We start from the raw sequence: 14,189 nt of genomic DNA, 5'->3' as shown, positions 1-14,189 counted from the left end.
ACCAGAACCAATCATATGATGTGACAGTGTGGGCAAATGGGGCTAAGGCCAGTGAGGACCAAGAAAAAGGAGAAAAGTGGCACTGAGCAAAAGCAGCACCTGTGGAAACAGCAGCACTGAAATTGGGCAACATTCAAAGAGGAGAGCACTTTTTCAGTCACCTGTTCGGCTGTGGCAGATGTACTAATCTGGAGGCCAACATCCAAAACACGAGAAAACAGCGCAGCGCCACTGGAAACTTAAGTGCAATTTAGAAAGACCAGTTAGCAGTATGCTTTGCAGTCAGAAGGCACTGGGGCCTAATGGCAGACATAAACTGGCGCTATAAACTGATCATCGGGATCACAGTCTTTTCCACTTCATAGTACCCTGGCTTGTGTGTGCCCAAGAACATCCACACTGCAAACACACTGGATTTATAGGAGGGTAATTGTAATAGCTCCCCCCAGTGTTTTGGGGATTGTGGTATATTGAGCACTATAAGAACTGTGGGAACTGCAGTTCAGTGAAGGGATCTCTGACATGAGAATTTCCAGGGTTCCCTGGGGAGAGGCACAATCCTAACTGTGTGCTGGGCCGGCACAAATCTCTTGCGCCAACCTGGGAGGGTTGCACCTCCGTGGGAGTAAGCTGTGCCAGTGCACAAGAGGCATGTGAGCCTCTGGATGCCAGATCTAGCCACTGCAGCTGCAGCCACAGGTGAATTTGCACCGACTGAGCTTGACCACCGCAGGGGTTGGGGGTGTGTGCGGAGGAGGCAGGAGGGAGGTGTTCTGGGACAAGGAGGGCAGGGAGTGGGTGTTCCTGGGGGCTGCTCCGTTTGGCTCAGATCTGCGCCACCTCGTCTGCTGACGCAGATCCACTGGGGCTGCTGCCGCTTTTTGTAAGGGCAAAAGTTTCTCCTTGCCTTGGGCTGAGCCACAGTTAGCCCCAACAGGCTTGCGCTGTAAATTTAAGTCTGTGGCATAGACAGCTCCTGCGTGTGGGTCTGTACACTTTAAAGTGTGCTTAAATCCATGTGTAGCTTGAAAGTATGTGACCGTGGGCACATGGGGAGAGGAAAGAAAAATTGAACTCGTCCATCTGTCTTCTGTGGATTTCATGGCGTCTGTGTCGTGTGTTTTTGACCTTTACAAATGCAGAATATACTACCGCAAAGTGGTCTCAATTCAACTATAAAAGGTCTTGGGAAAAATTCCTTGGATTGGGCTCTTGATCATTTATAGTTTTGTGATGGCCCTGGATAAATTTCAGCTGCAGCACAGAAAGAGACAAGAGGGAGTTGAATTAGGTAGCTCTTTATGTTGAAGGCGAAATATGGCAACTTTGGTAATCCACAGCCCATCACGAGGGGGAAAGGTGTTTCAAAGTGACTTCTGTCCAAATCTTCCTTTATGGCTTTGAAATGAGCCTAGAAGACCTAAAGAGGGAAGATGGTGGTGCATTAAAGCATTAGTAAAAAAATAAAGCAGTGCACCTATCATGATGCATGTTGAATGCACACTCAATGCTACTGCAGCTGAGAGACACCCTGCTACTTTCAAACCCAAACACCCTCAGTTGTTGTTTCGAGGAGGTGGAGTCCTTCCAGAAGATGGTGGTTGACAACCGGACAGGTATCCTCAATGCCTGAGGGTGCTGGAAGCCCTGAAGTAGCTAAGGAACTTGAAGCAGAGCTTCACCACGAAGTACCAGATGTTCTGAGCCATCTGCGACCTTGCAATGAAAATGCGCCAGATGATCACGAGCAGCGTGGTGTTGAGTGCGTACTGGATGTTCCTCAGCCTGATGAAAGGAGAAGACAAAGAAAGGTAACTAAACCCCTGCTCAGTGGCAAACAGATTCTAAAGGTGGCCTACAAAACGGGTGCGGCCCTAGTTCCCGTTCCGTTTTATGCCAGAGTAACGTGACTGCCACTCCACAGCATCATTCATGTAGTAATGTAGGCAGGCCATGTGTGAGGGGAACAAAGCTGGCACTATTCCTCGCCTCTCATTGGTTGCTGCTTTCTGGAATGATGTGAGATGAAGCCAAGCTGGAATGGTAACTCCACTGCTCCTCTGATGTAATACTGTATCAGCTAATGCAGTGGTTCCCAAACTGTGGGTCCATGAGCCATTAGTGGGTCATGATTACAGCAGATTAGGCTATTGCATCAAGAATTAAAAACCTACTATGGGAGCGGGGGGAAGAGAACACTGCTACCCAATCACCATTACAGCCATACCCCTGGGCATTTATAAATCAGACAGCAGCCTCTAGGGCCTCTAAAAGGTTTGGGAGCTGCTATGCTACCATAAAGCAAGAATTCTCTGTTTTTATTTGAAATGGAATCATCTTGAAAAGATCCTGTCCGTGGACTCCAAAATCATTCATTAAGAAAAACAGCTTGGAACTGTTAGCAGAAAGCCTCTTCTGGTCATGAAATAGCTGTTAGTGGAAAAGCCTCCCCAAGAAAAGTGACTCTGAATCTAGAAAAACACTTCTGTTTACTGCAAGACTTTGCACAAGCTCTTTTAAGACCTTTTATGACCACCAGAGCAGCAATTTCTTCTCACAGCACACACTGACCTCTGTGGCCTTTGCCTCTTGTGAGGTCACTTCTGGGAGACCTTCTGGGTTCTGCAACTCTGTTTCTGGGGCCACTAGCTATGGTAATGAATTGTCTCTGCTGGCAGAGTCCATATAGAGGAAGAAGGACAGGCAATTCATTACTAGAGACAGGTGCTCCAGAAACAGAGCTGCCAAACCCAGAAGGGTTTTCAGCGTTTTTTGAACTCCTACGGCACAACTGTGACCTTTCATAGCACACCAGTTGAAAATCACTGCACTAAAGCTGATATATGACAACCTGGATTTTCCTCACTCACTGTATTTCTTGTGCTCCTGACACACTGTGCTGTTGTACTGCATCTTCCACTAGCCTTTAATCAGGAGTTCACAGAACAACAGCCACGTGTTTTCTTTGTCTACTGGCGGTTCATTGGATCCATGATGACAACAATATTATTGTCATCATTTAATGTTTCTACTTTACTGTTCTAAAAATACAGCAATTTGGCTGGCAACAGTAAAACAGCAACAAACAACATTAATTACTCTGAACACAGAGTTACAACAAAGGTGGATTTTGAAAGCAGTGGTTCTCGAGAAACTTACTGAATGCAAGAAAAGCCTGCTGAATTTCAACTGTTGGTTGCTTGTCTTGAAGTGAGCCATGACAGGGCAAAGCAAACTGCTTGAGGAGGGCTATTCCAGATTCTGGGTGCCACCTCTGAAAAGGCCCCGTCTCTGCTGCCCACCCCCTCACCAGTGCACATTTGACAATGAAAGAATCTGAACTAAGGAGTGGAATGAAATTTTTAGGCAACAATGCTTGTATGAAGGAGACGGTTCTTACAATATGCTAAGATCACATGCGCCTTACTTTCTTAAGTGCTGTTTTGCGGCAGGAATTCCAGCCATGTCTTCATTCAGCAAGTATTTCTTTGTTCCTAAGCAGTAGTTTTCTATGTATTCTGACCAATGCAGCTGACGGACATCAATGCAGAATAACTGGAATTGGGGAAAAGGAAGAATGCCAGTTACATGCCAGAGATGCAACGTTTCTGCACTGAATGTTATACTGAATAATGTCACAGAGGCAGACAGTAAAGGGCCGTGACAGTTTTAGAGCAGAGGGACCAATCTGGACCCACTCTTGCCATAGCCCAGGGGTGTCCAAACATTTTGGCAGGAGGGCCACATCATCTCTCTGACAGTGTGTCAGGGGCTGGGGAAAAATAATTTACATTTAAAATTTGAATAAATTTACAGAAATGAATATATTAGAGATGGAACTTGTATGAATGAATGAAGGTCTTGCAGTAGTTCAAGGTCTATAAAAGGCCTTGCACAAAGCAAGGCCAGCCTTTCCTTCGCTACCACTGCTGCATCACAGATGTGAAACAGCAAGTAGTGGAGGGAGCCCTCGTCCCACAGCTCAGGTGAGAGGTCAAACAGTCGTCCTTATGCTGAGAGTAGTTGGGTCAGGCCAGCACGGGCTCCAGCAAGTCTCTGGAGGGCCAGAGGCTCATTGGGGGCTCCCCGTGGGCCGGATTGGGAGCCACCGAAGGCCACAAGTGGCCCCCGGGCCGGGGTTTGGGCACCCTTGCCATAGCCAATCCAAACAGGTCTTTCATCTCCAGGTCCAAGCCCCAGGGGGCAAAAAAAAAAAAAAACAGTTCTGCAGGTTTACTGCAGAAACAAGCTGTGCACAATGCTGACTGGCTGATGCCTGATGTCACCAATAAACCCCCCCTTCATCCCCAGAGCAGTTTTTAATACATCAGTATCCTTCTTTAGTAATGCAATAAGATCTAGCAGTCACCTGAAACCCTACTGTTCCAAGGATACAAGATTCTCCACATATTACCTACTGAAAGCAAAAGGAACTAGAGAAAGCCTATACTGGTAAATGTATTGGCACAAACCAGGACTTGTGAGGTGCCAGGCAAATGATATGGCCAGGGCCAATCTCCTACAGATTAAGGGTTGGGTTCTGGATATTTGATACTTGACACCGACACCTAAAAACCAGAGAAAGCGTGAAACCTCCCACTTCTATTCCAGATTATTTTGGTCAGTTGGAAAACATTCTTTCTAGTTTATCCCTAATTCTGGACTGGATCTGGAACTGATTCTGGGGCCTCTAACCATGCACAGAGTAGCCACGGCTGGCCTGAGAAATGCTTGGTTGCACATGATATTTCCACCTGGATTTCATCAGAAATTAGAACATCAATGTGTTGAAAATAATAATAATAATACAGGTATTTCTATACCGCCTTTCTTGGTCTTCAGATTTCTCCTCAGACTTTAATTCAAGGCTGTTTACATAGGCAGGCAATACTAAATCCCAGTAGGGATTTTTACAGTTGAAGAAGGTTCTGTCTTTCAAGAACCACAACATTTCAGATGGATCTTGAATGATCTGGTTTCACATTCTGGCCTCCATTTTCCTCCCACACAGGCTGACAGCGGCCAAAGAGCAGGTGGAATAACTCAGCATAACTTGGCTCTGCTTGTCAGCTGCTTCAAGGTCTCGCCATTCACGGTGCCGGTGGCCTCGAACTGGCGACCTTCGGATATTATCTACAGGCAAACGGAGGCTCTACCCTCTAGACCAGACCTCCTGCCCAGTTGGCCCCTTCCTGAAGCCAGGTTAGATTTTGGTGTTGCCTTACTAGAAATTTGAATTCTCCCCTCCCATTCTGAAATCACCAACCCAGGCCACAAATAAGAAATGTCACAGCAATGACAATCTGCAAGCATAATTATTTGGTTTAGTAAGATACTGACTTTCTTGTCCTTTGGACTGAGCTGACTCATCAACATGGTCATGTTATCTGAACTCCATTCCCAGGAACGGCTGGTAAAATATTCTAAGAGCATCATGGACCTGTGCAGGCGATTGAAGATCTTCATCATCCTGAAAAGCAGAATGGAGATGGGTCAGGATGATTTGTGAATGCGCTCTCCTTCAAGGTCCACTTTGATTCCACAGCTGCTCCAGAGCCACTTAAGCTTGCTCTGGTAACACATTTAGAAAACTGCTGTCAGAAGTTGAGAGTTATGCGCAGGGAATCAATTATTCAGTTACTCCATAGCAGCAATTTTCAACCCTTTTCATCTCATGGCACATGGACAAGGCGCTAAAATGGTCAAGGAACACTATCAGATTTTTAACAATTGACAAGACACACTGTGCTGCCGCTGTGGGAAGCCTCACATCTTCCAGTGGCCCTACTAATAAATTACCCTCCCTCAATTTCCCGTAGCTCACCTGTGGGCCATCTGTGGCACACCAGTGTGCTGTGAAAATACTGGTTGAAAATCGCTGCTCTAGAGCCTTAAAGCAAAAAAAGTATAAACAGAGTCTTTTAAGTAGTGCAAGAAGATATCTGGTCATATTGTCTATAATGTGGCACAACTTTCTTCCTTGCAAAGTACCAAAGTTTGCCCCTCCACATGAATCACACCTCTCCATATTTATCAGAATATGACATACAGTCAGTTCTTTTTATATGCAAATTTGCTATATGCAAATTCACTTTGTGGGGGGCAGAATTGCTACCTTCTCTCATTATCCGCACCTCTGTTCTTGTTAGCTGCTATGCAGAGGCCTTCCAGAGGCTGCAGGGACCTTCAGAATGGTGACTGTGACCAGCGCATACCCTTTTAAAATGGCCGATGGAAGCTTCTGCTGGTCGCAGGTGACATTCTGAAGGTCCTTGCAGCCTCTGGAAGGTCTCTGCAGCATTCAGAGATATTTTGGCACTACCTGCTGCACTCTGCTAGCTTCCTGAGGGTCTCTGCTGGATTCTTCTGATTGCAGGTAAGGTACCCCTTCTTCCTCCCAGGGTACCCTTTGTACCTAATCCCATTGATCCCCTAGGAAACTGCTATCCACTTGGGTTTCCAGGAACCAAATTCTAACAGAAAACAGGAACTGACTGTATCTGCTGTGATTTTTCAGAGCCCCACACTGCTTCTTCTGTTTTGATCTCCATAGCAAGTCACAGAACAAGTCTAATTTCCTCACTCATGCTAGAAAATAATGCCCTGGTAGTGGGCCCCAGTGTGCAGTCCTTTCCTCACCGTGGCTTTCTTCCAGTTAGCCTCAGGTACAAATCATAGAGAAAAGCTGGGGCCTTGTGACTGACAGCTGTCCAGTACTGGTGGATCAAGTAGTTTGATGTCATGTTTGTACAGGGTATTCTGAAGGCCTTCTCCAGGGGATTCCTCTTGTAGGTGGATATGACGTGATATTCTGCAATACATAATAGATACTGTCATCTAAAGAGTCATGTTGAAAAACATGCTTCCAGGAACATACAGAAATGTGTGCGTTAATTTAACATTTCCAGAAGGCACCTGGGAAATGGCTGCAATTACATTTTTTGCACAGTCAGAAATCCAGCTGAGAGAGGAGGGAAGCTTCTTTCCATCTCATGAATGGCCTCCATTGTTTGCATATATATAAGGGCACTCATGTCATTATGGATTCCGAATAGCAAGCCTGTACGCTGATCAGTTCAAGTCCAGCTGTCGTACACATTTCTCTGAATGTGTACAATGTGCGTGAAGAGTCAGTTTTCTATATTTGTCCCAATCTCAAATGTGAAGACTTGGGCAGTCCAGGGGTCACATAATGCAGAAATATCACTCGAATTTCCATCTTTCGTCATATCAACTCGGAGCACAACAGCAGAGCTGCTGGCATTCTAATGAATGCATGGATGCCTTTTGTTAGATTCAGAGGAAATTGTTTTCTTCCTTCTTTGATCTTTTGTAACTCCCCTGACTTCGGGGTTGTAGAATCACATGGGCTTGTTCAGACACAAGAAGAGAACAGACTCGTAACTGTCATGGGAGATGCACTGTTGGTACACCTCTGTATATTCATCAGTAAAAATATTAAGGGTTTGTGTTTACTCTTATTGATGCATCCAAAGACTGTAAAATTAGAGAGAGATTGAGTCATCCCGTGTATGATATCTGCTGCTGTGCCTTCACTATTCTATCTCATTGACCAAAGTACCTTGGGGGGCATTCTCTCCCCCTGGGGTAGCTTGGTTTATTTCATCCTGTGCAGTAAAACAAAGCACTCTGCCTGCCACCCATGAGCTGCACAGATGCTGTAGGATGGGTGGCAGGACTGCAGCATGGTTGCTCCTTCACCCTCGGAAGCATAACGAGAATTTCACGGCACAACAGGAGCAGGGTTTCTGGCAGGCAGAAAATGATAATTAAACCACTTTAACTCTGTGCTGTGTAAATATGCCCGTTGTCTGGTTGACTGAAGCCAGAGATATAAATTTGAGCACTGCTGAAGGAGCCAGCTGTCAAATTATTCCCCTGCCTCCTAGTCTGCTGAAGTGGAACAGCTGAGTTTTTGCTTTTCGTCCTTCCGCGGCTTGGGCTGCAGAGGGAAAGCTAACTGTGCAAGCCAACTTTACCTTTCACAGTTCGAGAGAAAACCAGAAACAGTTTTTACAAAGCACGGTCGACCAAATGAAAATTAGATAGACTGAAATGTCTCTCAGTAATTTGTAAATGTAAAATGTATTTCGGAAATTAGTGTCATTTCACAAATCCCCTTCTTGCATCGTTTTGTTCCTTTAGCACTTTAATAAACTTCTGGTATCCTGACTGTTTCACTTCCAAGTTCATTTGGGAGGGAGGGAGTTTGCCATGCTCCCCTTGTGCTCCACCATGACTTGTTTTCTGAGTTGATCCCTTGGATTCAGGGGCTCTTCATTGCTCTAGAAGAGAAGCTTTCCCAGTGCAGCCTCTTTCTGCCTCGGCTTCTTAGCTGTGGGCATGAGCAGCAAAGAGGCTCTCAGTTCTACTTCTGCCCAGTCTGACCAACAAGAAGAGTCCAGCAGGAAAAAAGGCCATTGCACTAACTCTACCCTCTGTCCTTTCCCACACCACAGCAATGAAGTGGTGTGATTTAGGCATGATTCATCACACACTTGAGTAAACAAGTGCAGAGAAAGCAAGCCATGGCAGGTCCCTGTATTTGTGGATCCAGTTATTTGCTGATCTGCAGATCTGGGGGGCCCCATGTGCCCATTTCATTACCTTTCTGAAAATCATAGAAGTGTTTGCAGGACAGGTGCTTCCTGTTGAACAGCCTCGCTTGACTTAAGAATCGAACATGCAGGCGATCAGCCTGTACGCTAGGAGGCCAACTAAAAGGAAGCAGGAGTTCTTGCTTCCCATTAGTCTCTCTGTAGCATGCAGGTTAGTTTGCAAAGTTGCAAAGAAACCCGCCGTTACTAATGGACAAAAATTCATTCCCAGAATCACCGGTACAGTATTGGCAATCATGCAAGTTTACACCAGCTTCCTTAAGCCCAGATTCACTGCCCAGGTACTGCCAACCTGTGCCTCCCGTATCATATAGCTTAGGCCTTGCCTCTGTCCTAAAGCTTCAAGCCACAAACTCAGTAGGCTACTCTTCTTATGTTCCAGTAGCTTTAGCCCTGTGAGTTTCATGTCACCTGAGTGCAAGCTGACCATAAGTGGTTTATGACCTGCATCTCTAAAGCACCTTGCTCTCCTCTGAGTCCCTGCTGCTGCAGAGCTTTAACATAACTGCTTTGGGATGCACAATGCTAATTCTGACTGCACACTCCACACCACCTCCAAACAAAATTCTTGCCGACTTCAGTAAGTGCTTTGTGCATAATGTGCAGCCAGGGGGAGGAGGGCTGAGGGGAGAGATCAAGATCTGCAGAGTGGAGCAGAAAAAATTAAGTATACAGAAATTGAACTGCACACACATTAAGGTTGGCCTCATCCATCAGGCGGCAGGGATAAAAGCTGAGCAATGAGAGCAAGAAGCTGTGGCCAGAAGACGACAACTCCTGCCGAAAACACAACAGTGTTTGTTCACTTTTTGTCAGCTGGTTCATCCACAAAATGCATGCTGGAAAATAAACTGGGCCACTGGAGGGAGGGGACAAAGAGACGATGCAGTGGGCAGAAAAAGCCTTATGCCCTGGATGTAGGAACTCCACCTGTAAAACGCCACCAGATCCAGTTTGCATACCACTCTGCTGCCTGATTATTCACCAAGAGTAATAACAAATGTTAAGAACATAAGAACAGCCCCACTGGATCAGGCCATAGGCCCATCTAGTCCAGCTTCCTGTATCTCACAGCGGCCCACCAAATGCCCCAGGGAGCACACCAGATAACAAGAAACCTCATCCTGGTGCCCTCCCTTGCATCTGGCATTCTGACATAGCCCATTTCTAAAATCAGGAGGTTGCGCATACACATCATGGCTTGTACCCCATCATGGATTTTTCCTCCAGAAACTTGTCCAATCCCCTTTTAAAGGCGTCTAGGCTAGACGCCAGCACCACATCCTGTGGCAAGGAGTTCCACAGACCGACCACACGCTGAGTAAAGAAATATTTTCTTTTGTCTGTCCTAATCCTCCCAACACTCAATTTTAGTGGATGTCCCCTGGTTCTGGTGTTATGTGAGAGTGTAAAGAGCATCTCCCTATCCACTCTGTCCATCCCCTGCATAATTTTGTATGTCTCAATCATGTCCCCCCTCAGGCGTCTCTTTTCTAGGCTGAAGAGGCCCAAACGCTATAGCCTTTCCTCATAAGGAAGGTGCCCCAGCCCCGTAATCATCTTAGTCGCTCTCTTTTGCACCTTTTCCATTTCCACTATGTCTTTTTTGAGATGCGGCGACCAGAACTGGACACAATACTCCAGGTGTGGCCTTACCATAGATTGTACAATGGCATTATAATACTAGCCGTTTTGTTCTCAATACCCTTCCTAATGATCCCAAGCATAGAATTGGCCTTCTTCACTGCCGCCGCACATTGGGTCGACACTTTCATCGACCTGTCCACCACCACCCCAAGATCTCTCTCCTGATCTGTCACAGACAGCTCAGAACCCATCAGCCTATATCTAAAGTTTTGATTTTTTGCCCCAATGTGCATGACTTTACACTTACTGACATTGAAGCGCATCTGCCATTTTGCTGCCCATTCTGCCAGTCTGGAGAGATCCTTCTGGAGCTCCTCACAATCACTTCTGGTCTTCACCACTCGGAAAAGTTTGGTGTCGTCTGCAAACTTAGCCACTTCACTGCTCAACCCTGTCTCCAGATCATTTATGAAGAGGTTGAAAAGCACCGGTCCCAGGACAGATCCTTGGGGCACACAGCTTTTCACCTCTCTCCATTGTGAAAATTGCCCATTGACACCCACTCTCTGCCTCCTGGCCTCCAACCAGTTCTCAATCCATGAGAGGACCTGTCCTCTAATTCCCTGACTGTGGAGTTTTTTCAGTAGCCTTTGTTTCCACATAAGACACGAAAGAGATGGCAGGAAGACAACTAGGCAAGAAGGCGCTTGCTGTGGGCCTGCAGGCCTGGAACAGGCCAGCCTTACTAGACTGATGGGGAGAGTAGTGCACCAGCTCCTTACATATCTGGAATGTCTAGAGATGCTTTGCAAGGAGCAGTAACCACTTGGCTGGAATGAGGGAAGATGGGATGCTAGAGTGATATCCGAGCGCAGTGGATAAAGCTGATGAATGGGAAGAATGCTGGAAGGCAAGATGATGATTTTGTCAGGTTGCTGAAAGGTGGTTTGAGGGAGGGATCATTGCACCAAGCACATTTACCAGTAATTTTAAACATTTTTCATCTCACAGCACATTAACCTTTCTGTGGTCTTCACCTCTCGTGATGTTATTTCTGGGAGATTCTTCCAGATTCTGGAGCTGTTTTCAGGGCAACTGTCCGTAGTCACAAATTGTCTGTCCTTTGGCACAGACAATTTGTGACTACAGACAGTTGCCCTGAAAACAGTCGCAGAACCTAGTAGTAGTAGTAGTAGTAGTAGTAGTAGTAGTAGTAGTAGTAGTAGTAGTAACTTTATTGTCATTGTGCAGAAGACCACAGAAGTCAATGTGTTGTGAGAAGGAAAACATTGATGGACAGACAGTTCATTACTGCAGAGAGTTGCCCTAGGAACAGAACCACAGAACCTGGAAGACTTTTTTCTAGTGATTTTTCAACTGCTGTGGTCCAGACTCCATGACACACCTGTGCACCAGCCACTGTGGCACAGCAGTTAAAATTGCTGGTATATACACATCTTATTGTTGCCTCTGGTAAACAGCTTCTGTGGTGTTCCCGAAACCTGTGAATGCCATTTGCTCCCCATGGTGTCGCAAATATTTTTTTTACTCCCACTCCCACTTCTGAACAAAGTTCTCTCTTCAACTACCACCCACCTCCGGTGAAGGCAGCCTTATAGTTGACGGTTTGGGCTTTTCTATCTATGAGCTAGCTACGTTTTTCAGTGATGAAATAAAGAAGACTCAAGTTGTACTGCCTGACATAAAAGCTGCTTCTAGCACAGTGCTCAAACTCAGCGGCATAGCTGGAGGGGATGCAAAGCACTGATTTTGCAGGAGCCCTCAGCACAGGGTGCAGGGGTCCCCCCTCTCCCCCCTTCAGAACCATTCCAGGCAGGGGGAGCAAAACAGAGGCATACGACTGGCTCCGAAGGAGGGGGGAGGGGCCCCTTGCACACCACGGTGAGGCTCCCTGCAAAACTTAGTGCTTTGCACCTGTCAAGCTAAGCCACTGCTCAAACTTTTCTGCTGCATAACCAGCCATAGAAGAATGTTAGAAGTACGCCACAAATCAGAACAATGAATAAGATGGCACTTTTAGCTGTGAACCACATCCACAGGGCAAGGAATTTCATTCCCGAGTTGGCTGGAAAGCAACAATCTGGCTTCATAGCAAATTCCACTGTTCACCACTTTTGTTACAAGAACCTCTATTATTTTAGGCAAGCGTTCTTTTAAAATTTTTGTTTTCCATTCCAGCCTCTTTGTATGCCTGGCTTCCTTTGCACCCACTAACAGCTTCCTACAAGTTTTCTTGTGTTTTAGACCAGGAAGCATTTGAGCACAGGTCTGAGGAGCTCCACTGTGGAGCAGGAGGCTTAAAGAAATGTAAGGGAATTTAAATCCCCTTTCACCTCCAAATCTGCCCTTCCTGCTGGCTCCAGAAAGCTCCTTTTTGGTGCAGCTACGCCATTGGGGGTGGGGTGGGGGAGGTTAGGATTGGGCCATAAGTTCCACAGTATTCAGTGGGACTTACTTCTGAGTAGACATGCATAGGCATACACCCACAACACACAAACTGACCTTTTTTTAGCAAGGGGAGAGTAACTGGCCCACCTCACCCCAGCACTGTCTGTTCTAGTGGCTGTCTGCTGGTGTTCTTTTGCATCTTTTTAGATTGTGAGCCCTTTTGGGACAGGGAGCCATTTAGTTATTTGATTTTTCTCTGTAAACCGCTTTGTGAACTTTTAGTTGAAAAGCGGTATATAAATACTGTTAATAATAATAATAATAATAATAATAATAATAATAATAATAATAATAATAATAATAATAACCACTGAGTATAACCACTGAGTATCCCCAGCACAAAGACTGAGCTTTGCTCTTCCAAGTTAATTAAAATGACCGTCGGACACGTTGCAGCCCTGAAGCCCCACGACAGGATAACTGGGAGAGATTCTGGCAACCACCTATGCAAGATCATTAAGCCAGAATCAGCCCTTTCTCCAGTGCTGCTACCCCAGGCAACTCGGGACATCTCAGGGCTATTGGCACCACTCAAATAAGAGTTTCTCTGGGATGTTTATAAATGGCCCAATCAACACAGATGCTAAGTCAGCCACTGCCCATGTGGAGAGGGCCTGAGTCCTCAGCGGCCACCATACTGCAAGGTTAACATGTAAAGCAAGTAACATGTACATTAGTACACATTCCAACCTCCTTCTGCACTGCACACCATGCAGGTTTAACGCCCTCTCTACTCTGCGGTGACTGCAGAAAGGAGAACCCATACAGTCGACAGGCAAGATACAGGTAAGGATTTCAGAAATGCTGCAGCATTCCTACGGCCAGAGGGAGACGTCTTGTGCTTCAACTGGACACAGTGACACAGCAGCAGCACAAGTGCTCCTTGTCAGAGCGGTGCAGGCAAACTTTTGGGATTGTAAAGTGGACTCCACCATGCCTGCAAGCTGGCATCATTTGAACTTCCCACACGGTGACAACTTACCCATCTCTCCCCAGCAAAATGGGTTGACCCCGCCTGTCGTACAGTTGTATATCAACATTGATTTGGGTCTGAAAAATAAGCAAGGAGAGCATGAAAGATAGTTTTAAACCAAGAATGAATCCATACAGGCTGCTATTTTAGGAGATAACCAAATGTTTCACAGGTTTCTGATTGATGTGATCTTTCTCTACATTGATATTGGAGGGAGACTTCATTCTTATGTACAAAAGTTTTATTCATTCTTTTTTTTTTAAAACATGGCCTGGGTGTGTCTCTCGACCGGAAGCTGGTAAGTCCAGAGCAGTGATTCATGCAGGGGGCGACAGAAAGCTTCCTATGAGAGTGTGCAATTCTGCGACATCTCTACATCAAGATTGACTGAGTGCTCTAATCACATCCGGCACAGAGATGCAGCAGAAATGTTCACCCCCCAAGGAATTCAATTAGAGGAGTAGGAGCTGAGTAAGACCTCACACCTCTTGAGCAGTGAACATTTTTGCAGCAAATTCTGT

General features: G+C 46.0%; 1 protein-coding gene across 3 annotated transcripts in view; it reads right to left on the bottom strand.

Moving 5' to 3' along the window:
* Positions 1-1,282: 1,282 nt before the first annotated feature.
* Positions 1,283-14,189, bottom strand: part of FAR2 (fatty acyl-CoA reductase 2) — a 100,495-nt gene continuing 87,588 nt past the window's right edge. For all 3 annotated transcript variants that reach the window (XM_066632097.1, XM_066632096.1, XM_066632095.1), the window contains 5 exons: positions 13,678-13,745; positions 6,640-6,811; positions 5,341-5,470; positions 3,428-3,555; positions 1,283-1,785 (listed from right to left, as the gene is read on the bottom strand). In XM_066632097.1, the coding sequence (XP_066488194.1) occupies positions 1,623-1,785; positions 3,428-3,555; positions 5,341-5,470; positions 6,640-6,811; positions 13,678-13,745 (661 nt within the window). In that variant the 3' untranslated portion in view covers positions 1,283-1,622. The remainder of the gene's footprint in view (positions 1,786-3,427; positions 3,556-5,340; positions 5,471-6,639; positions 6,812-13,677; positions 13,746-14,189) is intronic.

The sequence above is a fragment of the Tiliqua scincoides genome, chromosome 6, assembly GCF_035046505.1.
Source record: "Tiliqua scincoides isolate rTilSci1 chromosome 6, rTilSci1.hap2, whole genome shotgun sequence".
NCBI lineage: Eukaryota > Metazoa > Chordata > Lepidosauria > Squamata > Scincidae > Tiliqua > Tiliqua scincoides.
The sequence above is the reverse complement of the archived record's forward strand: the minus strand, read 5'-3'. Positions and strand labels throughout refer to the sequence as shown.